Source organism: Gadus morhua, chromosome 15 (assembly GCF_902167405.1).
Source record: "Gadus morhua chromosome 15, gadMor3.0, whole genome shotgun sequence".
Taxonomy (NCBI): domain Eukaryota; kingdom Metazoa; phylum Chordata; class Actinopteri; order Gadiformes; family Gadidae; genus Gadus; species Gadus morhua.
In genome coordinates, this window is record NC_044062.1 from 27623249 (window position 1) to 27650451 (window position 27203).

The following is a 27203-nucleotide window of genomic DNA, read 5'->3' on the forward strand; positions in this document are numbered from 1 at the left end:
CACCAAACACTGTTTTTATCAATCATTTTTATTCTTTAGTTGCTGAGGGAGGAAAAATAATATAATTAGACATTGAATAGCAATATCATGTCCGCGTTGAATTTCTGCCCAACCTCCTTTTTTTTACCTCTATCAGCAGCTTTGTGTACTCCATTTGCAAATCAGCCTTAGCGATTTCCCGCTGAAGATGAAGTCGATATAATTCTTTAGTAGTCAACTGAAATAGAGGAAAATATTGTTTTAACATTCAAGCGACATACTTGGCCAATAAATTAAGTGAGTAGCCTAGGATATGTCTTACATGCTGATATTGCGACCCTGATGTACCCGCCGCTTCCTCGACCACAGTCTGTTAAGAGACAAGTGAGTTTGAGAACACTGTTAGTTTAGTTGAATCGTCAATAATGACTTGGAACTGGCAAGAAAAAGCGAGGCCTATACCTCAGTTCTTTCAGACCCATCCATGGCAATATTTTCATCGGGCTCCTGTCATACAAAGAGCAATTATAGGCCTATTGGCTGAGTATTTTGAGATGCGCTTACAACAGAAATGTAAAAAAACAAAAACAGGCCTACCGGACTTACATAAACTGGAGGATTCGTAGCCGGCTCGATTAAAAGCAATACTCCGTCTTGATCTGTGAAGTTGATTAATTAGTCACGTTTTGGAATAGAGCCACATAGGCCTATACAGCAGGCATACAACAAACATGGGGTTTTCTACCCAGCTACAAAATAACATTTGGAACATTTGCGCTATGACACACACACGGCTTGCATGTGTTTGCATACAAAAAATGAAATAACAAAAAAACCTACATTCAACCAGTGGGTTGACAGTGGACGGAGATGGCCCCGGACTCTCGGAGGAGGTACCTCCAGGTATCCCCTCCATGCCAGGGCGCCCTGCATTAATGGTTAGAGCCAGCTCCTCAACCGGGGTGAAGGTAATTGGAGGGCCCGATCCAGTCTGCCGACTGTCGGCCCTCTTACGATTGGCTTTAAAAATAAAAAAATGGGCTATTAAAATACAGGAGTGACAAATAGGCCTATGATATGACAAATATGTAGGACGATGGTGGGAAAAGCTTACCAGCTTGTACAACGTTTTTGTATTTCATTTTTACTTGTTCCCGAGTTCGTTTGGGGGCCGTCGGATTACATCTTTATAGATAACAGATTATGGAATGTTAAGAAAGCTTAACTGAGATAGGTAATGAATGGATTCATAGTTCAAATATTTAGGATAGTGCTTTTACCATGACACTTACGAATTTATGCGGTCAGCTATCCTCTGCCAGGCTTTATTTCTCATTATGGCAGATGCTTTTGTGTTGCATTTCCTCATTATCACTCCCTTTTCCTCATCGTAACTCTCCAGGAGAACCTGGAGGTCAAGATCTGAGAAATATGCGGCCCGTTTCGCCATATTGATCGGTAATTCCATGATCCATACATCACGTCTTTATAGGTTTGGCGTGGACGCGCACAACCCTGGGTTAACCAACCGCGAGTTGATTGAACTAATGCATAACCACTGCTGTGGAACCGAAAACTCTGGGTTGGTCGGCACAGGGTCAATCAACCTAGAGTTCAGCGTTAACTCAGTGTTTGTTTAACCTCCGTTCGTGGAACACCCCACAGTTAGGCGTTGTGTGTGAGTTTGAACAGGTGAGTTTTGAGTTGTGACTTGAAGTAGAGGTCTGCATTGGGATTGGGTCCCGCCGGGTCCCGCGGGACCCAACCCAAATCTCGCGGGAGCGGGCGGTTTGAACTTTGCTGCGGGCGGGAACGGGCGGGTGAAACAAAACACTGCGGGTTCAGGTCTAACTTAGAAAAGAGACAATATCCTCAATCACTGCGTGATTATATAAAGGTAGAAAAATAAATAAAATAGGCCTACAGAAGAGGAGAATAGAATATGAAACAGCCCTTATTGAATTGAAAAATGAAAACAACGAAATAGGAGCGCTAGACCAGTGCATCAAAAGACACGCAGCCCATGAGTCTCTTTTTAATAGCCTATATAATTACGTGTTTTCTCCTGCGGGACAAGAGAAGACACAAAATCAATGCATCTCTATTATTGTGCGGGCATAAATTCTCAGAGTTTTGCAGGTGCGGGCGGGAGTGGACATGCACATTGCGGGAGCGGGCGGGAGTGTAACACACACGTTGCGGGCGCGGGCGGTAATGGTCAGAAAATCAGCGGGAGCGGGCAGGAGCGGGATGAAGAAAACAGTCCCGCGCAGGTCTCTAACTTGAAGGTTGTAATTGTTATAAAAGGCTTGCAATGTTAATGTTTCTGTAAAACAGGTTAGAAAAACAGGTTAGGCTCAAAACTGTTGAGGGACAATCTACTCTTCTCACTTTACGCACAGGCCACAATCTTGCCATGGTCTGACGCACAGGCCAGAATCAGAGCACAGGTTGAGAAGAAGCGAGACTACAGCCTCCCCCACACAACTACTCTGCCACTATCTGACACACAGATAGCAGACAGCCCACAGACCTTGTAGAGAGACAACAGCCCGCCCGACGCCATCAACACTGTGCCCTCCCCCATCGCTGATGCTGGCTTGGCGAGGAACGGCCACCCCCCTCCTCTGCATTCCCCCATCGATGATGACCTCCAGCCTCATCTCTCCCATAGCCACAATAACAACTCCAGCTCCGATGTCTCCCTTTGCGATTTTCCAGCCGAATTTAAGAAACTGGAACATGCTGGCATCAAACTTGCATCTGTGTCAATGATAGCATCTCCACGTCATGGCCGCAGGCTGCTAACACTGCTAACACCCAGGAGGACGGCGCCCCACCCCCGCCCCGATAGTAGTCCTGAGTATTACTGAGACAAAAAAGGGTTCAGCCGTAGACACAGTATAAAGGAAGTTTCTCATAATCTGCTGAACCCAAGGTTGCCTACGTCAAAGCAGGGCAACTTTCGCATTCATGCTGTAACCACTAAGAGAGTAAACAAAGGGAAACTTAGACACACTGCTAACCTCACAAATCTCATATCTATTGCCTCCAAACCAAAAACAACCTTAAAGCCTATCAACAGCACCATCAGGATGGCTCTACTTAATGTGAGGTCTCTTAATAACAAATCATTTTTAGTTAATGATTTTATTAACACTTCCAAACTGGATTTTATGTTTTTAACTGAAACATGGCTGGAACAAAATAACAGTGCAACCGTTCTGATAGAGACAGCTCCTCCCGACTATAACTTTTTTGATGCATGTAGATCTGGAAAAAGAGGTGGAGGGGTTGCTGCTCTATTTAAAAATGTATTTCAGGGGAAACAAATGTTATTTGGTGATTTTCCATCGTTCGAATACCTTAGTGCTGTATTGAAATGCTCCCCCAGAGTTCTCCTATTAATTATTTACAGGCCACCCACATATTCTGCAAATTTTTTCGATGAATTCACAGAATTATTGTCTAGCATCTCCACAGAATTTGACTGTCTAGTTATCAGTTTTCATACTGATGTTTTGAATGACAAGTGTGCAAAAAAACTTTTTACCATTTTGGACACATTTGAACTGTCTCAACATGTGAAAGAGGCTACTCATTGTAAGGGGCACACTCTAGACCTGGTTATCACAAAGGGCCTCAATGTTTCTGATCTCTCTGTGACTGATCCTTCCTTGTCTGACCACTTTTGTGTTTTCTTTAACATATCTTTTGTTCCCGACATACAGACAAAATCAAACACTGTCAAAAAACGGTATATCAATGAAGATTCTAATGTACTTTTTAAAAAGGCCATCTCATTGCTACAACCTCTAAACCCATGTTCTGCTGATGATCTTGTAGAAAACTTTAATTTGAAAATTTTGAAAGTCATAGATGTCATTGCACCTTATAAGGTTAAAACGATTTCTGGAAAGCAAAAGGCACCCTGGAGAAAAGCTGCTTCTGTAACAGCACAGAAAAAGGGATGCAGGAAGGTTGAACGCATCTGGCGTAAAACAAAACTTCATATTCACCATGATATCTATAAAGAGAGCCTCCGTGCCTACAATTTAGACTTGAAAAATGCTAGAGAAACATTTTTCTCGAATATCATTAAAACCAACACTAATAATGCAAAAACCCTATTTGCAACTGTTGACAGACTGACCAACTCCCCAACAGAAATTCCACCTGATCTCCATTCCACGCAGAAATGCAATGAGTTTGCAGCTTTTTATATTGATAAAATTGAAGGTATCAGACGCGCCATCAATATCTCCACGTCAAACAAAAATGGAGGACTACCACCCTGTTCAGGCAAAAATTACGTGGCAAGGATGGCATGCTTTAATGTTATAGACTCTCAAAATCTTGTGGAAACTGTGACACAACTAAAGCCATCCACCTGTTGCCTTGATACTATACCTACCAACCTCTTTAAGAATGTTTTCGACTGCCTAGCAGTAGACATATTGCAGATAGTTAACAACTCAGTTAGATGGTGGCAGTGGTCGTTTCGGCAAAACTGGCAACAGGGACGCGACAGAAGCGAAAAAGATTACAGTGCGAAGGCACTCACTGGATCGGCTGGCGGCCGAGTGTGAAGCGGCTGGGATGAGGATCAGCACCGCTAAATCTGAGGCCATGACTCTTAGCAGGAAACCGGTGGATTGCTTACTCCGGGTAGGAAATGAGTCCTTAGCCCAGGTGAAGGAGTTCAAGTACCTCGGGGTCTTGTTCGCGAGTGAGGGTACTATGGAGCGTGAGATTGGCCGGAGAATCGGAGCAGCGGGGGCGGTATTGCGTTCGCTTTACCGCACCGTTGTAACGAAAAGAGAGCTGAGCCGCAAGGCAAAGCTCTCGATCTACCGGTCGATCTTCGTTCCTATCCTCACCTATGGTCATGAGGGCTGGGTGATGACCGAAAGGACGAGATCGCGGGTACAAGCGGCCGAGATGAGTTTTCTCAGAAGGGTGGCTGGCGTCTCCCTTAGGGATAGGGTGAGAAGCTCAGCCATCCGTGAGGAACTCGGATTAGAGCCGCTGCTCCTTTACTTAGAAAGGAGTCAGCTGAGGTGGTTCGGGCATCTGGTAAGGATGCCCACTGGGCGCCTTCCTTGGGAGGTGTTTCAGGCACGTCCAGTGGGGAGGAGACCTCGGGGAAGACCCAGGACTAGGTGGAGAGATTATATCTCAACACTGGCCTGGGAACGCCTCGGGATCCCCCCGTCAGAGCTGGTCAATGTGGCCCGGGAAAGGGAAGTCTGGGGCCCCTTGCTTGAGCTGCTCCCCCCGCGACCCGACCCCGGATAAGCGGATGACGATGATGAGGTTAACAACTCTCTCCAGTCAGGCAAGTTCCCAAAGGCTTTGAAAACTGCAGTTATTAAACCCCTTTTAAAAAAGCGGAGCCTAGATGCCTCTATTATTAACAACTACAGACCAATATCAAATCTACCCTTCATAAGTAAAATCATTGAGAAAGTTGTCCTCCAGCAACTAAATCACTTCCTGGCATCAACTGGTTGCTATGACACCTTCCAATCAGGATTTCGACCCCTGCACAGCACTGAGACCGCCCTTATTAAAGTTGTAAACGACATCCGTCTTAACACAGACTCTGGCAAAACCTCAATACTAATGCTACTTGACCTCAGTGCTGCATTCGACACTGTAGACCATACATTACTTCTGGAAAGGTTAGAAAACTGGGTGGGGCTTTCAGGCACTGTCTTAAATTGGTTCAGGTCCTACCTACAAAATAGGAACTACTTTGTTTCCATTGGCGACTTTGTATCAGAATCAACCAACGTGACATGTGGAGTCCCACAAGGTTCGATCTTAGGACCCTCTTTATTCAACATCTACATGCTCCCACTAGGGCAAATCATGCAAAATAACAATATTGACCATCATTGCTATGCTGATGACACGCAAATCTATGTATCGCTATCACCAAATGACTATCGGCCCATAGATCTGCTGTGCCAGTGCATTGAGCAAGTGAAGGAATGGATGTGCCGAAATTTCCTTCAACTAAATGAGGACAAAACAGAGATAATTGTATTTGGTTCTAAAACGGAAAGGCTTAAAGTAACCCAACACCTTCACTCTCTGTCCCTGAAAACCTCAATCAAAGCCAGAAATCTAGGGGTTATCATGGATTCAGATTTACATTTTGACAGTCACATCAAATCAGTTACAAAATCGGCATATTATCACCTTAAAAATGTAGCAAGACTTAGAGGGCTCATGTCCACCGAAGACTTAGAAAAACTTGTACATGCCTTTATCACTAGTAAGCTTGATTACTGCAATGGTCTCCTCACAGGTCTCCCAAAACATACTCTGAGGAAGCTTCAGCTTGTTCAGAATGCTGCTGCTAGAGTTCTAACAAAGACCAACAATTTTTATCATATTACACCAATTCTGAAATCGTTACATTGGCTTCCTGTAGGTCAGAGAATTGATTTTAAAATCATGTTGCTAACCTATAAATCCCTACATGGTTTAGGCCCAAAATATATAACTGATATGCTTACACTACATCAGCCTTCTAGACCACTAAGATCCTCTGAGACCAATCTGTTAATTATCCCCAGAGTAAACACAAAACATGGGAAAGCAGGATTTAGTTACTATGCAACAAATAGCTGGAATAAACTCCCAGAGGATTTAAGACTTGCCCCAACTCTGAGCACCTTTAAAACAAGACTGAAGACTTCTATGTTTGCTATAGCTTTCTGCTAAAATCTTAAATACATTGCACTTTCTAAAAAGCTTTTTTAACTTTGCCTTTATTTTCTATTTTAATACTAAAATGCCTTTTTCTATTTTACCCATTTCTTTGCATATGTTTTTCTTTTACTTATCTATTATTTTATTTTATTGTATGACTGTTTATATGTGAAGCACTTTGAGTCTGCCTTGTGTATGAAAAGTGCTATATAAATAAAGTTGCCTTGCCTTGCCTTGCCTTGCCTAAAAGCTGGCAACCATTATACACTGAATTATTTCTTTTTTCCAAAATAGTTTTCCTCAACCAGAGCATGCATGCATTTCTGGACAAGGACAGGACCATGCCATTTATTGGTAATCTGTACCAGCTGGACCACAGACCAGGACAGTATTATGTAGACGAGGGCCTCATGGTGGCTGCAACCATACACACGATGGATTGCACTTGCACGGGTGAATTATTAAGAAGCATGACACTGTAGACATAAGTGTACTTCAACAGTCATTTATCCCTGTACTGTACTGTAATGTTTCATTTTCTTTTTTTATGATTCAGATACCTGCAATATCCATCCAAATCCACCAAGGCAGTTGAACGAGGTGTTTGATAGAGCTCAAACCCTCTTCCTCATCCACCTGATGGGCGTTCATCTTGCGGTAGAGGGCGAGGGACCAGCAAAGACCATTGATGACCTCAACCGGAGGATGAGGTTGGGGAAGAAAACCAAAAAACTGCTGTGGGAAGAGATGGCTGCAAAGCTTTCCACACAGTTTGGGGAGGACTTCCACCCCGACAAGGTGGCGCGGAAGTGGTTGACATTGGTGCAGGGCTACAAAAAGGTCAAAGACCACAATGCTACCACTGGAAGGGGACCTGGCCGCTTCCAGTTTTTAACGGAGATGGAAGAGCTGCTGGGGGGGCATCATGATGTTGACCCACCTGTCCTTGCGGGCGATGGGCATGGTGTGGTGGTACGTCGACCAGACGCACTGCGTCGGTCGAACAGTGCCCCCACACCAGTGTCAGAGGACAGGGCTCCCCCAGCTGTGGCTTCCACCAGCACAGCTTCTTCAACCCCACCCACAAGAGCTCCCTCACCAGTGTGGTCCACGAGCTCCATCTCCCCGTCTCCTAATACTTCAACTCCAGTGCCCAATGAGACACCGAGGCCACGGAAGCGTCCAACAAAGCAGGATGAGCTGGTGGCCTACCTAAAGTCATCTGATGAGGAGAGGGCTGATGCTCTGAAGCGGCAGGAGGACTTCATGAAGGACACCCTGCGGGAGATGAGGGAAGATCGGCGGGAGCTCCTCACCCAGTTTACAAGGATGGTGGACAAGATGTGAGGCGATAATCCTGTCCATTTAAGTTCAATGCTTTAAGCATTTAAGTTCCAAGTTCATTCAAGTTAAATTAACCTTTGTTTTGCACTATTTTTTACTTTAATATTTATTTGCATTTATTTTATACAAACAATTTGCACTTTATTACCAAGAGTTGTATTATTACAAGAGTTGTATTATTGTAATAACTTTGTTTTGTCCAACTTGCCTTTTTATACCCTATAGTAAAACAAAATATAATTTTAAACTCATCCATGCCTGTGTGTGTTTGAATTTCACCCGAGGCATTTTCACACATTGACTTAAATGTTTTCATCTGGTTCTATAATGTGATTACTATTCTACCCAAGCCTTTCCATTTCCCCCATTATATAAATTGGTTTACAAATGAAGAAGCATAACTTTTATGGTTTAACACTTTTATTCCAAAACACAGGAAAAGTGAACATAATAGATGAATGAACGTAATGAATAATTAACATAATAGAAGTCAGAAATAGTATTTTGTTTTGCCAAGAATTGCAGGAACACCTCTTCCTACTGGTTGGCATCATCCTCTCTTGGACATCCATCTGGGTGTTCATCACACCCTATCGAGGCACCTTGGGCAAAGTTGTGAAGATAACATGCAGCCAAGATGATCTTCGCAATAGTGACAGTGCATGTGTTCTGCAAATCTCTAATGCGCCTCCACTTGCATTTCATTCTCCCAAATGCCTGCTCAATGATGACTCTTCCCCGGCTGATGTCGGTGTTGCGACGAAGGTCTGCATCAGTAAGAGCCCCGTTGTCACGCCGGGGGGAGATGATGAAGGGAAAATCCTGACCGATGTATGCACTATCCCCCAGCAGACGGTACTCCCCATCCTCTCCTGCCATTCTTGGAAAAACCAGGAGGACTGCAGCAGCCGGGCATCATGCACTTTGCCAGGCATTCCAGTGAAGACATTGATGAATCGGCCTTCAGCATCCACAATCCCCTAGGGGGAGGACAGAGTAGAAGGACTTCCTGTTCATGTAGTCCACTCCTCTGACCCGTGGACACTGTATTCTAATGTGGCAGCCATCAATCGCTCCAATGACCCTCTCAAGGCCACATGTGCGTTGGAAGCTGGTGGCAGACGCCCTCTTCTCACAGCCTTTAGGCCAAGAGACAAAAGCCCAGCCAAGGGTGGACATGATGGTTAGCACTTGGAGTATGGCGCGGTGTGCTGATGAAGATGAGACGTTAAACTTGTCTGATATCTCCCGGAAGCTGTTCTGGTTACCCATGTACCACAGGAACATGAGTACCTTCTTGGGAATAGGCAGGGGGGGAAGCCCATGGCTGCGGTCACTTTGCAGGCCACCCTCCTGTAGGTACCCTTTAAGGACGTCAAACCGGGTTTTGGATACTCTGAAATGCCGGGCAAATGTGTGATCATCCATGTCTAGCATTATCTGCCACTCTGTGCCAGACTTCAGGATGATGTTCACTCTGGGCCGCAGCACATACAGAGCCTCAACCACAGCCCTGTGTGAGGAAGAGAGAAAACTTATCAATATAGATAACAATAATTAATTCACAATCATGTTCAGTTTTGTGTTTCTATTGCATTACATCATTAACTGCAAATCCACATAAACTAAAGAAAAAGTCAAGATATGGGTGTTCATTGTATTGTCATGTAGATGCCAGGTTACATTCACGTTCGCCAAACGTTATCTTAAGCTTCTAAAATGCATTTATTCTGAAGTTGATAGAAGATAATAGAAATACAGAGCAACACTTCGGTATCACAACAGTCAACGTCGCTATTGTTTTTAGCACACCGGCAGCTAGTTTGCTAGCCTTCGAGCGTTTTATAACGCTGCAAAAACGTCTATACACGGCCGAACATACTGAAATGAGGTCATACCGTTTGCGTTTACTTCTATCTTCTTCCACGAGATTCTGGAACTGTTTCAGGAAAATCACAGCCATGATTTCCTGTTCTAGGAAAGTGTCCAGTGTGATTGACAAAACTGCTCTCCTTTTGGCGTCCATTCTTTTCAAACTCGTCGGACACAATTGGCATCTGGAAGGCTGGAGCAAGGGTAATACGTCACGTTCTCGCTGAAGCTGGTCGTTCGTACCAGCGTACCATCAAAATGGATAGCAGCAATAGTTTTCACGTGACGTCACGCCCTTGTGGGAACGCCCACGCTTGACTGGCTTATCTTTTGCCAAAATCCCGATAGTTGTTGTGCAATTGGCTGCACAAATCGACGAGGAGACAAGCCTGGGTTTTGCTTTTACAGAATCCTGTCTGAGAAAGAAAACCCAGAGAGGAGGAGGTTGTGGATATGTGCCTTGAGACGTGCCTCCGTCCCTGGGGAAAACAAACAATGGCAACCATCCAAGTACACACGTCTTTGTAGCCAACATTTCATCAAAGGTAAGGTTAAGCTCGTTAGTCAACACAGTATTTTAATTATTGTACTGTCAGTCATTATATATTTACGTATTCGTTCTGACATGGTTCGCTTAAGTGGACCTATGCACCCAACTCCAGCGGCCTTGCTGATCATTTTCAGTCTGAAAAGATAACAGTCAGATGTAGGAAGGGGAGAGGGTATTACCAATTTGCATGCAGTGTACATTTTCCGAAAATTCAGATGATATTATTTGTTTACGTCATTTTATTTCATGAATAAATTATTATGGTAACGTTAGTTATATGTACTGTAACAAACACGTAGCTTAGATGTCTAAAGTCTAAACAGCTAGCTCAGGATAACGTTACTTATTTCTCTATTTTTTTCTCTTACAGCCAGGAGAAATATCATAGCAAAATCCATTACAGTATCATGAAACTGTCTGAGAACATAATGAAATTTGACTTTAATTAAAACTGTTCCACTACCTACTTTAAACATTTACAAAAACAAAATTGGACTAACTAAATACAATTGTCAGTAAGTGACAAAGACTAAAACTAACACTGTCTGAAGGAATGATATCACAATGTTCTTGATGTTAACTAATAACTTGTTGGCATATGTGGGACATAAACCCTCTTGTGTCATTATAGGTGCCAAATGTGACGACCCTTTGTCCCCTGACTGGGTTCCATCCATCTTCTCACACATTCCAGCCACCAAGAAGACGAAAAGGGAGAAAGACAAGGAAAGGTATGAGCAGCATAGCAGAATGAAGAACAAGAGGGTGGAGGAGAAAAAGAAGAAAGATGCAGTGGATGTCCTCCTTGACCTGTCATCAGTACCAGATGCTGGACCTGCGCCTGTCACGACACAGAACGGGAATCAATAGCAGATCAAAAAGGGTTTATTTCCATACAGTCCAGCGGGCAAATCAGATTCCAGGTACAGGCAGGGTTCGTAAACAGGCAGGCAGGCAGACAGATACTGGCGGACAGGTACAGGCAAGAGATCCAAAACCGATAGGCAGAAGGCTTAGTCCAAAACAGGCAGGGTTCAAAACCGGGAAGAACAGTAAACAATAGTTTCTCTTTAAAGAGCTTCACGCTAGTCGCACTCACGTGGCAGTCGGGTAGCAAACAGTACCTAACGTGACGATCTGACAAAGTGAGCAGAAAGGGCAGCGTTTAAATACTCCCCTAATCAAAGCAAAATGAGGGACAGGTGGACAGAGAAAATGGAGGGCACAAACAAAAGGCAGGAAGTCGCCCAAATAAGGACATGGGCGTCACCCCGGACACATGACCAACACATGGCTCCAAACATAAACGAAGTCCGGAACTATCACACTCCAACAGGTAGGGGGAGACAAAAACAACAGTCCATGCGAGGATCCTGACAGCGCCACCTGCTGTGGATGAACAACAGTGTGACAACAAGCCATGCAAGGTAAACATTGCAAGATTACAAAGGGAGTGTAATGACCTCAGGGAGGAAAACAGTAAGCTGAAAGAAATTATTAACATTTAGAAGCACCATTGAAGTGCTGAATGCAAGACTTGCTCCAGCACTTTTGTTTTGGCCAAATCGAGAGGAACTTCAGTTGTCAATGCCTATGATATTTAGACTGGTTTTTCGTAAATGTCCTTGTATTATAGAGTCCTACCGGAATGGCGAAGTCACGCTCCTTCCGGTAGGGTTCATGGGACCTATGAGATCGAAAAATATGAATGGGAGTCAATGGAGAGAAAATAATTATCTTCTGGTCCCAGTCTTTAAATGCCCTGGATTACACATATGTTGTTTGTGGATTTAAATTATAATTTTTCATGCAAAGAAAACTAAAAAATTTGTAGAAGTTTGATAATTTTAGGTTTTATGTGAGGCCGCTTTGTGAACTACAGCTCTTCGCTGCTCTCGACGCATATGATATACGTCACCACACCCGCACTTGGAACTCGGCACAGAGATGGCGATCTCTCTGCTCCACTTTACCACTTTTTTTCAAGGCGAGGATAAAAGCATAGAAAGAGGTGAAAATGACTATAAGTCGGGGCATGTGGAGAGTTTTAGTTATGCCGATTGTCGGTCTTGTCCACGCCAGTCGCAGGGAGCGGCGTTACAAGGCATCGGTGAGTAATAATAATACATTTTATTTGTAAAGCAATTTTCATAAAAATAATCTCAAAGTGCTAGGACTCCATTAGCTAAGTAGCCTGCTAGCTAGCCAATTGCAAGTGCTGTAGTGTAGTGTAAATTAAGCTAGATAAGATTGTATGCACCAAGAGTAAATATAGCCAATCGTGTTCTTTTAACAGATCTCCCTGCGTGACGATGGCAGCATTTTGAGGTCCTCTTGTGAATGCCCATTGTTTTTTTTTAAATGCAGCCATGCAGCAACATTTGCTATTTTTGCAATGCGGGAGCTCAGCGTGACCGACGTTGAGTGTCAGTGGAAGAAGACTTCCACCCCCAAAGTCACACTGCCGGTGTCGGAGCTGTACCCCCAGGTGGAGGACACCTACAGTCCTCTGGCCAGAGATATCAGCATGGAGGATGTGGCCTGGTTCAGGTCAGCGCTCCAGGGTACGCAGTGCGGGATGGCATGGCTGTTGTCACCACAAGAAAACCCATGCGTACTGGCACCAGGTCGAAGGTCAGCTCCACCTAACTGATCGGGACCTGTCCTACTTTGTGGTGTGGACCACGAAGGAGGCATTGGTCATCCCAATCCCCAAAGACCCTGCGTGGGGACAAAACCTCGTCGTTCTGGAGGAGTTCTACCAGCAGCACATCCTCCCAGTGTTGATCAGTAGAGAGGACTGAATCTGTAAATAATATGTAAATAGGGATACATTGGGAGACAGTGGATCAGCGTTCACGTCGCGTTTCCTGTCAGTACCTGTAATCAGGGAAGCCAATGATCCAGGTAAAAACTAGGTGTCGTAAACTAAAATATTTTGGAATATGCGAAAGAGTTATTAACATTTACATTACGTTATACCAACTAAATGTAACATAAAGTTACCAAGGTGTGAGTTAGCAATTCAGTCAGACTACATTTATTTGCAGGGGAAGGGGAGGGGAATGTTACCAATTGAATAGTTGCACCAAAGGCTCTCGATGGGCTTGTTTGTTTCCTGTGGAGCCAGGCATGTTTGAACCTGCTGCTATTCTGAATGTAATTAGTGTAAACACGTCCTTCTTTATCGTAACATTCTGATTCACTAGGTGCAACACCCCACCTGGTCCATGTACACTAATTACATTCAGAATAGCGGCAGGTGACACACCTGGCTCCAAAGGAAATAAACTAGCTCACTGAGAGCCTTTCATGCTACTAATCAATAGGCCTATCTCACAACTTCCTGGTTCGGCGTTCGATTTTGCCTTCACCGGGTAAAGTGACTTCCGGTCGCGTAGTCGATGATATTTGACAATGGCGCGGTCAAAAAACAAAAGCTTCTGTTGTGTACCTCTATGCGCCAATTCAAAACAAAAACAACCGTATTTACATTTCCACGACTTCCCAAATAATACCCAATACAGCAGTGGCGATCAGACGGAATGAAGGAGTTAATTTCGTAATTCAGAAGGGGAGAACACTGGTCTGTAGTCGGCATTTCTCAGCGGCTGATTATGACGACGGGAGTGCTACGCTGAATACTGGAGCTGTTCCTAGTCGTATTGACTGGAACAGCTACACCACAGCCCCGAAAAAAACACCCGTGTATAAACGGGTGTCAGCTCAAAAAGCTGAAGGAGAGGACAAAACACAAACGGACCGGAGAGGTACCGGGGAACATGACTACGCGACACGCCCCCCTGCCGGTAAGTAGATGTGTGCTAACTAGCTGTTATGTCTGTTATTTGTGTTCAACACTTGTTGGGCTATTGTATAATTTTGCCAAACATGGCATGGTTAACGTTAAAACATTCAATCAACATCAGACGTACTGTTAAACTGGGGTTGCATATTAATTCAGATTCAGCTTTATTGGCCAGGTTTGCGAACAAACGAGGAATTTGACTTTGGTTTTTACTCTATGTACACTCCACCTATAGTTAATACATAAAAAAGAAAAACAGAAAACAGTACAAATAAATGTAATAATAAGAAATATAAATAAACTTAAGTATACAGAATAACAATACAATAAAAAAGAAAGGGTGAATACGAATGAATGGTAATGAAGACTGATTTGTCTTCTTTTTTTGTAGGTGCACTGGATGATGCCCTGGAGTATATTGCTGAGCTGGAGGCAAGGCTGCAAGAAATGTCCATGGGTCCACAAACTGTCCTCAACAGGTTTTGTGTGTCTGATCAGACCATGACATATTATTCTCGGTTTCCGTGTTTCAAGTGTTTTGGGAGTCTGTTTTGCCCCTCAACACAATATATTCTTTATTGGAGCAAAGCACAGAGGATTGGACAAGAGGCGATTCCAACACCATGCCCTTCAAGGAAGATTCCAGTCATTGATGAGTTTTTCATCTACTGTTGTAGAGTAGCAACTGGCCTTAAAGAACAGGTCATTGCTGACATCTTCCAGGTCAGCACAGCTGAGATGGTACCAACTCCAAGCTGGATATTCCCTCTAGGATGTGGGACATCAAAGTGCGAAACGTCAAATAAAAATGTGACTTTTTTTTATATTGTAGTGATAACAGATGTATTCTAATATGCATCTTTTCATAATGAGCAAGTTTAACAGAGTGCAAATTGCAAAACAAATGTCTTACCAGCATACGCTCTGTAGAGTGTGGACTTGACTCCAGTCTTCCCCACCGACTTGGGTTTCTTCACCACCAGGTCACTCACAGCCTCTCGATGGATTCCCTGAGGCGAACAACAATACAGGAAATGCTCATATACTCTAGACAAATACTGAAGTGTATGATTTGAACAGAGGACACAACAGCACACGTGGGTTCGAGGTCGTGCCACATCTGTGGTTGACTGGTACAGGCCAGGGAAGGTGGAACCACATCAAGGCCCAGCTGCACATAATGCGCTGTCTGGAACAGCAGAGCGGTTATATGGCTACAGAAGCCTTTGCCCGCAGCACAGCTACAGCTCTGAGAGACCCAGTTGTCCAACAGCCTCCAGGGTGATCTGTGAACACCATAAGAATTGAGTTACTGAACTTAGTAGGTAGGACCTTGATATAAGGCCATTGGAAACTGGCAAGGAGCCTGCAACCGCAGAAAAGCCATGTACAGTTCCGTGCAAAACTCTTGGGCCACCATTACATCTGTTGTTTTAGCAATGTTATAACATGAACTAGCCCAGATGTTTGTCCTTTTAATGCACTCAACACATTTCCTTTATTTACGGCTTGTGCCTTAATGAAGAGGAAGAAAAATACATAGGTCTACTCTGTACAGCCACAACATTGCAGCAAGCTAGGTGGGCCAAGTCTTAAGCACGCTACTGTTTGTAAGAAAGAACAATGAAAATGATCTGAACTTCAGAAGAAGAGGAAAACTGCAACTGCAGTTGTTAGTCCAGACAGACTATCAAAACTAACAGACTTGGGCCAACGGGCCCTAACTCAGCAGAAACCTGTAGTATGTGGGGCTCCTCATCGAGCGGTTGCATCTACCTCTCACTACCACCTTTCCATCAACTATATTTGACACTTAGCATATACATATTGTTAATAATATGTCGCTGATCGGAAGAAAACTGGTCAGCAAATAACTAGCTGAACCTATCCTTGGCTAAACTAATGCTAAAATGCTAACGCTACACACGGAGACTTCATAGCCACCATGGCTAATTATATTCATAATATTATAGTCTACACGTAACAAATATGATCATTTTACACACATTTCACACACAGATAATATTTCTGACGATTTATATGGATCGTATATGGTTTGCTTGTCATCACAAAACATGAATGAGCAAGGCGGCCATTGAGTAGCCTACTGACAACAAAACACCTTAGACAACTTACCTTGATAATTGTGTACAAACTCCTCCACAAAAAACTTGTACCCCTTTGTCAGCCTGGGCTGTGGTGTTGCTGAGTGTGTCTCCACAATCTTCTGCACATCTTCGAATCGCAATTTGGGAATACCCACCAGGGAAGTGGCGAAGAAACGATCCATTTTAGCATTGACGGCAATACAAAAATGACTACGCCGGAAGAATGTTTACCCGGTGTGACGTCATTTCCGATTTTCGTGAGATAGGCCTATTAGTTAACAGAAAGGGTGGTGCTGATTTCCTTAATTAAGGGATTTTGAAGGTTGACCAACGCGCAGCACAGCTGTACAAGCACGTTGGCGGAACTCCTTAGGTGGGAGGGGATCATTTGGAGGATTCTAAAATCCTTTATAATAATAATAATAATAATACATTTAATTTAGAGGCGCCTTTCTGGACACTTGGTCACGTTACAGAGCATATAGTCATCATACATTTTTTTAAAAAAAACAAGACATTGTGGAAAAAATAAATAAATAAATAAACATAAGAAATAAGAAATAAATAAAACAAAAACAAGACAAAACAGAACAAAAAAACAATCAAAACAGTGATCAGTTAGACGTTGTGTGCGAGTTTGAACAGGTGAGTTTTGAGTTGTGACTTGAAGGTTGTAATGGTGTCCGACTGTTTTATGTGTGGGGGGAGGGAGTTCCAGAGCCTGGGTGCTGAACAGCTGAATGACCGGGCACCCATTGTAGTGAGTCGTGATGTGGGGATACATAGTAGTCCAGCAGAGGTTGAGCGGAGGGAGTGTATTCTTGGAGGAGGTCGCAGAGATAACTGGGGGCTAGGTTGTGGAGAGCTTTGTAGGTGAGGAGTAGGGTTTTGTATTGGATGCGGTAGTGTACTGGGAGCCAGTGAAGTTGAATGAGGACAGGGGTGATGTGGTCAGATGATTTGGTGCGGGTGATGATCCGGGCGGCTGAGTTCTGAATGATCTGCAGTCTGCGAGCATTGGCCCTTTCAACATGGATGCAATTACGTGCCACTTCCCTGGTTGCCCTCACCTCACTCTCTGTGAATTTTCCATTATTCAGAAAGGGAGGGATATTTACAGAGACACCATCTGGCACAATGTCAGATATCAAGAACCCCTTGTCTGCCAGGACCTTATCACCAGCCTCCAGGTGCTCAAGTAGGCCTGACTGCATTGTAATGGCCTTGTCAGAAACAGAGCCTGGGAACAAGGAGCTGCAGTATGTTATCACCCCATTAGGGGCGACACCAATTAGCACTTTAAAGGAGTGCATCCCCCTGTAGACCGAATAGACCATTTTTGCCTTGTAGAATGTTGGTGTATTTTAGTGTCTCTCTGTTGTTCACATTTCTAGTCTAGGAACAGGCCAGGGCCTCTCATACTGATACAAGGTGTTATCCTTAACATTCTGCCATTGTTATGTCTCAACAAGGTTGAACCGACCTGGTCCTCCGGGACATAGCCAGGGCCAAATACCTTATCAAGGCTGAGAGTGCGTCTGTTCACGTGTTATTCATGTATCCCCTTTTTGTATAATACTCGCCCCAACCCTTTGGTTCGAGGAGTAGAGGGTTTCGACAGCCGAGGAACAAGTCATCGACCACCGGGTCCACTATAGATTATTCAACCTAAGTCTGTATCTCGCTGTACATCCTGGAATAAACCATCTATTCAACCCTCTAATCCAACCTGTCAAGCTGCTTTGTTTTCGACTTCAAGAATTACTACTACGACTGAAAATACACAACGCAGAGTCTGTCCGAACAGTTTAGAAATAAGCTGAAATCTAACATTTGGTGCCGTGACACCGTCTTGAAGAGAGAGGAGTGAGAAGACGATTGCCTCTGAAGATTGCCCTGTGACCGAGAAGAGCGTGCGCCCTGCCTGGGAACGTCTGATCAACGCCTGCCCTGCTGAGGGACCCGCATCCACAACGCGGCTGAACCAGCGCATCTCCATGCACCACGTGGGAATCAACGGTGACTGAATCTCATTCCACACTCTCGACCAAGAGAAAAGAACAAGAAAGTAATCTTAAAATAATCTACACACACATAACTGTGATTATTATTATTTGTTTTACTATTAGGCTGCACTACATTTGCTGAGTAATGAAGTTGTGTCATTAAGAGCTTGACGAAGTGAGGACCTGTATTAGTGATTAAGAGTTTGTGTAATAATCACTGAATATACGCCATATGAAACTATTGATTGTTTGTTGAATAAGGCCTTTGGTCTGGGATTGAGTCCTAGAATATTGTTTGTTGAATAAGGCCTTTGGTCTGGGTTTGAGTCCTAGAATATTGTTTGTTGAATAAGGCCTTTGGTCTGGGTTTGAGTCCTAGAATATTGTTTGTTGAATAAGGCCTTTGGTCTGGGTTTGAGTCCTAGAATATTGTTTGTTGAATAAGGCCTTTGGTCTGGGTTTGAGTCCTAGAATATTGTTTGTTGAATAAGGCCTTTGAGCTGGGATTGAGTCCTAGAATATTGTAATAGCATGTCATTCAAGTGATTTGTTCATCTTTGCTAGTTTGTCAATGTTGATACGTGTCCTGAATATAACTTAAGACGTCTGGTTTGCTCAGGGCTTTTGTTTTACGACTTGTTGGACAAGGAGTGAAACCGTACTTGTATTGAATTCACTGGTGAGGTTACATGAATCGCTAGAGTTTTTTTTGTTTGTGCTATGTTGTTTTGATCCCCGCCGAGGAATCATCTGTATTGTTTTTTTAATCGAAGAGGGAAAAAGTGTGCCATCATCTGTTGTTGGCATACCGAGCTCCGTGGGAGGCGTCTATTTGTTTCTTTCTAAGCAGCGATTGGTCGCTAGTTTTAGTTACTTTACAGATAGGAAAAGATAGGAAAAATGCCGAAAGGTAAAGGCAGGAAGAAGGAAGAGGAGGAGGAAAAAGATAGCAATCAAAGTCCCAATGCATCCGAACGAAAAGAACAAGATTCTTTTGAAGTGGAGGTTAGAGAGATTGATATTTATTCAATTAGTGAAACTCTGGCTAGATTCTTCAACGACAGACATGATTTGCAAGGAACCGAAAATAAACTTCGCATAACATATGAGATAACAATGGACCCCCAAACTAAACGCTGGCCAAAGGAATCGATCTGGATGGTTTTCAAAGACTGGGTCAAGAAGACTAGACGAAGTGAACCAGTTGGGTTGTTACTATTGTCTCAGTGTAAGCGCTACTTTATCAAGCATGTCAGCAACAAAAAGAGAGATGAATTGGAAAGGACAACTGCTCACTATGAAGATGCTCAGAGAAAGACAAGAGAGCAAATCAAACTGCTGGCCGATGAAATTCGTTTGTTAAAGGATGAATTGACTCGGGAGAGAGACCTACACCAGACGCTAGTCAGAGAAGGACTGATAGCGGCCCGCCCCCTCGACTCAGGGCCCCCAAGGGGGGGTGACCAAGGCAACGGAGGGGGAGTTTTGGGAGTCTATGGTCGCATGTACCCCACACTGCCATCGTGTGGCCCAGATGGGGAATACATCTTCCCGATGCAGCCATCGTCGCCACCTGGTGGTTTACAGGAGTCAAGACACAGTGTTCTCTCAGCCGTCAACAGCTTTATAGGCGAGTACCCGGTCATCTGCAGTACCCCCCACGTGCCACGGAAGGGAAATCCATCTGCCCCACCTGACTATGCTCCCCCTGTACAACACACTCTGTGTGTTTCACAACAATTTCCCCAATTCTCCCCAATCACACCACATTCCTCCATCCCACAACAAAGTCTGCATCCGAACCCCCCAATACAACAATTCTCCCAGGTGAGGCCTGGAGCAGTGACTAAGAATGAATCACGCATTGGAGGATTTGATGACAACATACAACCGCACTGCAGCGTGATGGGAGGCGCAATCACACCACACATCAAGACCACATCCAAGGAAGAGGAGAGTGAAGAAGAAGACAAAGAGGGAGAGCGTCTTCGCAAGTCTGCCCACAAGAGGGCAGTGAGCATTGCCTGTCTGAACAAGGTTGATGAGAAAGACGAAATAGTTAACCTCAGGCCCTTGAAGAAGATAGAAAGCGCTGAGGGACGCACAATCCTCTATGAACCCTCCAGCCCGAAAAACATCGAAAAATGGAGTGCGGAGATCGACCACCCAAAGAAAGCAGGCCTACAGCCATGGATGAAACTGAAACAACTGATGCTTCTGTACGAACTCCACCCCTACGATGGGCTTGCCATATTGTTCAAACACCTGAGCAGCACTGAGCGCACCCAGATTCGATACGAGGTGGAAGATGCCCTTGGAGAAGACGGAATGAGACCAGAGAAGGGATGGGAGGCCATAAAGGCGTGGATCCAAAAGCACTCCAAGGCACAGGTCAACTGGACAACAATCACACGTTGTTTGCAGAAGGAAGACGAGAGTCTGGACCAGTTCAACGAGCGCTTCTTCGAATGTTATTTGCTGCACTCAGGCCAAACTGAATATGATATGGACACCATCGACCAGTCACAGGACTTGCCTCTGAAGACCATGTACCTCCAGCAGGTACTGCCGGAGATCCGAAGGGGAGTAAAGACAAGGTTTCCCGGCTGGGACAACCGAAGCAGCACAATGGCAGAGATCAAGGAATTCGGAGAAAAGGTGGATCGAGATGAAGAAGTCAGGATTCGATTCCTGGTGGACGAGAAGAAGGGAATGGCAAGGGAACGAGAAAGATTCCCCCAGTCCAACAGGGACAGAGGACGATTCCCCCAGTCAGAAAGACAGAAAGAACCTCGACCATGCCACAACTGTGGACAAATTGGACACTGGATAAGAGAATGTAAAGCCCCTCGAAAGATGTACCGTGACCGCTCCAACGAGAAACCAGGGAACGAAAACCGCTCAGACAAAATGAAGGAACTATGGAAGAAATTACAGTCGCAGAGTGGTGAAGAACTCAGCCGCATATACGATTCAATGACGGAAACCAACAATAAATGACTAGAAACCCCCTCTCTTCGTGCCATCGCCGCGGCCATCCGACAAGACAAAAACAGCTTCTACGTAACTGCTTTACTTGAACACCAATTTGAAATTGATTTCTTGATTGACACGGGTGCCGAATTCACTACTATCCCACTACGACTTTTGAAATCCCTCCACCTCCCCATGTCAAAAACAAAGAAGATGGCCCGCAGCGCCGGAGGACACTGCCTCCAGCTTTCACAAACAAATCCCATCAACTTTGCTGTTGGACCGACCGAGATAACAATTCAGCTGTGGACAGGAGAAGAGATCCAGGAAGCCCTTCTAGGGATGGATGTGCTACTATGCATGGATGCTAGCCTCGACTTCAAAGATGGAGAGGTGACAATGAATATAAGGAGCCTCAAGAGGGAGGACCTCCAGGACCACCCCGTCTGGGCGAAGGGAAAGACCGACTGTGGCTTGTTGGTCATGGAACCAGTGAAGTTAACAGGGAAAATTCCTCCATGTGTCAAGCAATATCCACTCAACAGAGCTGCCGTGGATGGACTGAGACCAATCATAAAAGACTTGAATGACCAGGGAATCATCTACAAGACTCAATCACCCTCTAACGCGCCGGTGTGGCCTGTGAAGAAACCAAATGGTTCATGGAGACTGACAGTGGATTATCGACTGGCGAACCAATGCATCACACATCTGAGCCCTGTGGTTGCCTCCGGCGATCAATTCCTGCAAGACATCACACCAGCGCACAAGGTCTTCACAGTGCTTGATGCAGTAAACGCTTACTGGTCAGTACCGTTGGCCACTGAGTGTCAAGATTGGCTGGCTTTCACCTACGATGGATGTCAGTATACCTGGGCTAGACTGGCTCAGGGACTTGCCTCGGCCCCCACCATCTATCACCAGGCCTTGCGACGACACCTGACCCTGCCAGAAGCCCCCAAAATGACATCAGCAGTCATCACGTACTTGGACGACATCCTAATTGCCTCGGAGACCGAGGAAGAGCACGACAAAGACTTAAGGGCAATGATTGACTATCTCCATGTGAAAGGTCACAAATGGAGCTACGACAAGGCACAAATGTCTCAACCAGAGGTAACTTACCTTGGACAGAAAATCTCACAAGGCAAACGGGAAATCACCCACGACCGCACTGCAGCAATAAGGAAAACGCCAGAACCCCGAACAGTCAAGGAACTACGAGCATTCTTGGGAGTATGCAACTACAACAGGAATTGGGTGGAAAACTACACTGAGATTGCCCAACCCTTGAACGACTTGCTGAAAGGACGACCAGACTCCAGGGATAAGATCAAGATGGAAGACGAAGCACGAAAAGCTTTTGAGGAGTTGAAGCAACATCTGTGCGAAGCACCAGCGCTAGGACTTCCAAATGTCCACAGACCCTTCACACTCTTCGTCAACGAGTACAACGGGTTTGTGACGTCAGTGCTGGCACAGGAACACGGAGGACTATTGAGAGCGGTGGGCTACTATTCTACAAAATTGGATACGACAGCCTTGGGCTTTGGTCCATGTTTGAGAGCGGTACAAGCTGTGTACCTCGCCATCCAGCTGGTGAACAATCTTGTGCTGGATCAGCAACTCTCCATCCGCTGCCCACACTCTGTCAACGCCCTGCTGGCCGGTAGGAAAGTACCATGCGTCTCAGACAGCCGATGGGGGAACTGGCAAGCCGTGCTGGAATCTCCTAACATTTCACTCCAGAAAGCATCAGTCTCAAACATCTCCACAATGATCGCCCCCACGGATGCAACGAATGAAGTGGAGGACCATGTGTGCGAGGACTTGGTAACCCTGATGGAAGAGGGGCACTTCGTGAAGGAGGACCCTCTCCACAACCCGGATCTTGTCTTGTTCACCGATGGGTCCTCCCTGGTCGAAAATGGGATCCGTGGAGCGGGATACGCGGTTACAACAGAGCACGACGTATTGGAATCCGGATCAATGGACCCTGGAACGTCAGCACAGCAAGCCGAACTCAAAGCATTGACCCAAGCACTCAAAATTGCAGAAGGGAAGTCTGCCACAGTCTATTGTGACTCCCGATATGCATTGGGTGTTGTAATGGATTTTGGCATTCTGTGGAAACAACGTGGTTTCGTAACGGCCAAAGGCACACCAATCAAGAATGGCGAGCTGGTTGCAGAACTATTGGATGCTATGCTACTTCCCAGAGAATTGGCGGTAGTGAAGGTAAAAGCACACACAAAACTGGAGACGCACGAAGCAAGAGGCAACGCCCTGGCAGATGCGGTATCCAGAACAGCCGCAAGACAGAAAGACGAAACGGAAAACGACAATGGCAATTGTATGAGACTGAAGAAAACGGAGCAACCTACAACACAGGAGGAACACAAGGAAAGCTTGAAAAGCATCATGGAGATGCAAGACGCCGCGAGTCGAGAAGAAAAATGGACATGGATTGAGAATGCAGCAAAACTCCACGACGACAACTTATGGAGACACGGGAACAGAACTGTTGCACCACAGAGCCTACTGCCATATCTGGCGACGCAGATTCATTCACTCGGGCATGTGGCCGTGGAAAAGATGCGTCACAGGTTTGGGCAAGTCTGGTGGTCACCCAAATTCAATGCTGCGGCAAAAGACATTGTGAGGAGATGTGCTACATGCCTCAAGAACAACCACGACAGGAAAGTAAAACTGCCAATGTTGAAAGTCCCCGCACCACCGGGTCCTTTCCGATGCTTACAAGTAGACTACATCACACTCCCTCCATGTAAAGGATATCGAGAAGTCCTTGTGGTCGTTGACAAATTCTCCCGATGGATCGAAGCATACCCAGTCCGACGTGCAACAGCTGCAAACACAGCTAAAGTGCTAGTCAAAGATTTCATTCCACACTACGGGCTGCCCGATCAGATCTGCTCAGACAATGGAACCCATTTCACCGGAGCGGTCTGCGCCGAGGTCAGCCGTATGCTGAACATAACATGGTCCTTCCATTGTCCGTATCACCCCCAATCGTCAGGGCAGGTGGAACGAGCCAACAGGACACTGAAGGAGCGATTGGCGAAGATGCACCAAGAAGGGACTCCATGGGTAGACGCGATGCCCATCGCCTTGTGCAGCATGAGAGCTACATTTAACAAAGACGTGGGACTGTCCCCCTACGAGGTCGTGTTTGGCCGATGCTTCAGTTTCCCAGGCTCTGTTGACTTGCGGACTGCAGACGTCCACCTGACATCGGACACACTGATGAACTACTGCATCCAACTCTCCGAGGCTCTCCAGGTGACATCAAACCAGGTCAAGGAAGCTTGGGCAGAGCCCCCAGAAGGAGGACACTCGTTAGTGCCAGGACAATGGGTTATGATCCACAAACCACAACGATTAGCATTAGAGGCTAAATATGAGGGGCCATACCAAATTCTATTAGTTACTCGATCCGCTGTTCGTGTAGCTAAGAAGACGAAGTGGATACATGCAAGCCACTGCAAATTAGTTGATTCACCGACTTGGAATGACACTCGTTAGATTTGGCACGCAAACTGACTGATATGGGGTGAAGAGTAGGGAGTGTTTGAGTGTTTGTTATTTTCATTCCTTTATTTTCACAAGAGGTTAGTCTTCGAAAGATGCTAGGACTTTTGTCACTGCCTATCTAAGTTCATGTTGGTTCCTTCTTGACGCAACTGCTCAGCTTTAGAACATTTTGTTTGTTTTGTTTTATTTTTGAACAAAGGTTCAATCATTCATTCATTCACACAAGGTTTATTGAGAACTATGATGACTGATTACTGATTACTGATATAACCATTTTCGAATCAAGCGATTTATTTTTGTATGATCATTTTTCATTGTTTATCAAATCATTTTGATTATTATTAATGTTGGAGGCTGTGACAATGCCTCCCCCATGACTGATACTGCACTTTTTCTTTGTTTCATGTTTCATCGTACCTGGGAGATCCAGGAGACACGGACACTTGTTGAGTCCTTGGGAGGAGTCCTTGAACTGAACTGTGTCTGTGTTTGTCCTGACGCCCTACTACGAACTTTCATCCTCATCCCCCATCACACCTGCGGTGGCCATCAAATGGAAAATAACTCTGTTGCAACTGCTACTCAAAACCAACTGAGTCATGCAGTATTGTCTGTGATGTTGTTGTGCCAAGCAGAGGGAGGTGTCTCGACAGTTGACTTTCTTGATACTTTAAAAATGTTTTAATCATGAGTAACCTAATGAGTTTGTTATTTTCTTTATTATAGTGGCCTACACCTGGTTTACTTGTGTATGATTTGAATTTACTTGTCCTATTACCTTTTATGCTTTCTTTCATTGATTTAGTTAATTATTAATAGGTCACCAGAAAATACACTGAATTCTCTTTTTGTGGGTGATCTTTAAACTATGTTTAGTATGATCAAGAGGGAGGAATGTAGAATGTTGGTGTATTTTAGTGTCTCTCTGTTGTTCACATTTCTAGTCTAGGAACAGGCCAGGGCCTCTCATACTGATACAAGGTGTTATCCTTAACATTCTGCCATTGTTATGTCTCAACAAGGTTGAACCGACCTGGTCCTCCGGGACATAGCCAGGGCCAAATACCTTATCAAGGCTGAGAGTGCGTCTGTTCACGTGTTATTCATGTATCCCCTTTTTGTATAATACTCGCCCCAACCCTTTGGTTCGAGGAGTAGAGGGTTTCGACAGCCGAGGAACAAGTCATCGACCACCGGGTCCACTATAGATTATTCAACCTAAGTCTGTATCTCGCTGTACATCCTGGAATAAACCATCTATTCAACCCTCTAATCCAACCTGTCAAGCTGCTTTGTTTTCGACTTCAAGAATTACTACTACGACTGAAAATACACAACGCAGAGTCTGTCCGAACAGTTTAGAAATAAGCTGAAATCTAACACCTTGTCCATCTCCTTTGGAGCAGCAACCTCAATGTCTGTGCAGTCTATAACAATCCTGCAGTTGCTGGCAGAGGGCAGAAAGGATGCAGGCATGCTCTCCCTGTTCATAGTTTTGAACAGTAGCCTATGTAGCAAATGAATGAAAGTCTTCACCACATTTGCTACTGTTGCGGTGCTGCAGGAGAACAGCTGGGTCAGGTGCAGGTGAGTGTAGTTCTGGCGAACCTTCATGAGCGCCATGAACACCTGGGACTCCATCGTCATTCCTTCAACCCTCCAGCCAGCCGCATAGACGATGGAGCCCTCCAAGCGCTGCACCAGCCCCACCACCCTACTGAACATGGCCTTATCGGGTAGGCCAGTCTCCATCCGGATGACTTCATCACTGAGTCTTGCAGGAGAGTAGATGACTCCTTCATCCTTTCTGTTGACCGGACAGGACTCTTGGGGCACGACGTCCTCTGGCTCCTCCATTGCTCCTCCGTTTGGATCCACTGCAGTATCTTGTCCTCCCACCGTGCAGTATGTGTGGTCAAGGGACTGTTTAGTTGGTTGGGTTGGATGGCTGGGGGTTGTCTTGGACCACTCGAAATGACATGGGCCGTTTTCTTTGCCATTCAGAAAATGGCAGCCACACACGCTCAAATTTTTGTCTGGCTCCCTGTCTGCTCGTCTGCAAAACTAAATGGGAAAAAAACACTAATTATTACCATTAGCAATGGTATGGTGTACTTGTGAGTGGTTTACTGTTTTTTTCTCTTTTGATTTGGGCACTCACTGACCTTCAACACAAAGAAGATAACCGAGGAAAAACGGACCCTTCATGGTCAGTGTGTTATCATTTGTAGTAAGTGGTGTCAGTCCTATTGTAGATTCTTGCGTATGTGTTTTGTTTTAATTTCCCC

At 45.0% G+C, this 27203-nt stretch overlaps 1 protein-coding gene and 2 long non-coding RNA genes across 3 annotated transcripts; 1 reads left to right on the forward strand and 2 right to left on the reverse strand.

Moving 5' to 3' along the window:
- Window positions 1-10: 10 nt before the first annotated feature.
- LOC115559545 (uncharacterized) lies at window positions 11-511 on the reverse strand. Its single transcript, XR_003979602.1, has 4 exons — window positions 442-511; window positions 302-349; window positions 128-217; window positions 11-42 (listed from the first exon to the last, which is right to left on the reverse strand). It is a non-coding gene; the product is annotated as an uncharacterized LOC115559545 (long non-coding RNA).
- Window positions 512-10213: 9702 nt separating this feature from the next.
- LOC115560358 (THAP domain-containing protein 1 A-like) lies at window positions 10214-11375 on the forward strand (the record flags this gene model as incomplete). The annotated part of the gene is made up of 2 exons (XM_030379757.1): window positions 10214-10463; window positions 11100-11375. Coding segments are annotated over 2 exons (489 nt in total), but the record flags the coding sequence as incomplete, so codon positions are not given.
- A 3030-nt stretch (window positions 11376-14405) lies between these two features.
- Window positions 14406-16655, reverse strand: LOC115560421 (uncharacterized). The gene is made up of 3 exons (XR_003979749.1): window positions 16413-16655; window positions 15190-15562; window positions 14406-15044 (listed from the first exon to the last, which is right to left on the reverse strand). It is a non-coding gene; the product is annotated as an uncharacterized LOC115560421 (long non-coding RNA).
- Window positions 16656-27203: the final 10548 nt, after the last annotated feature.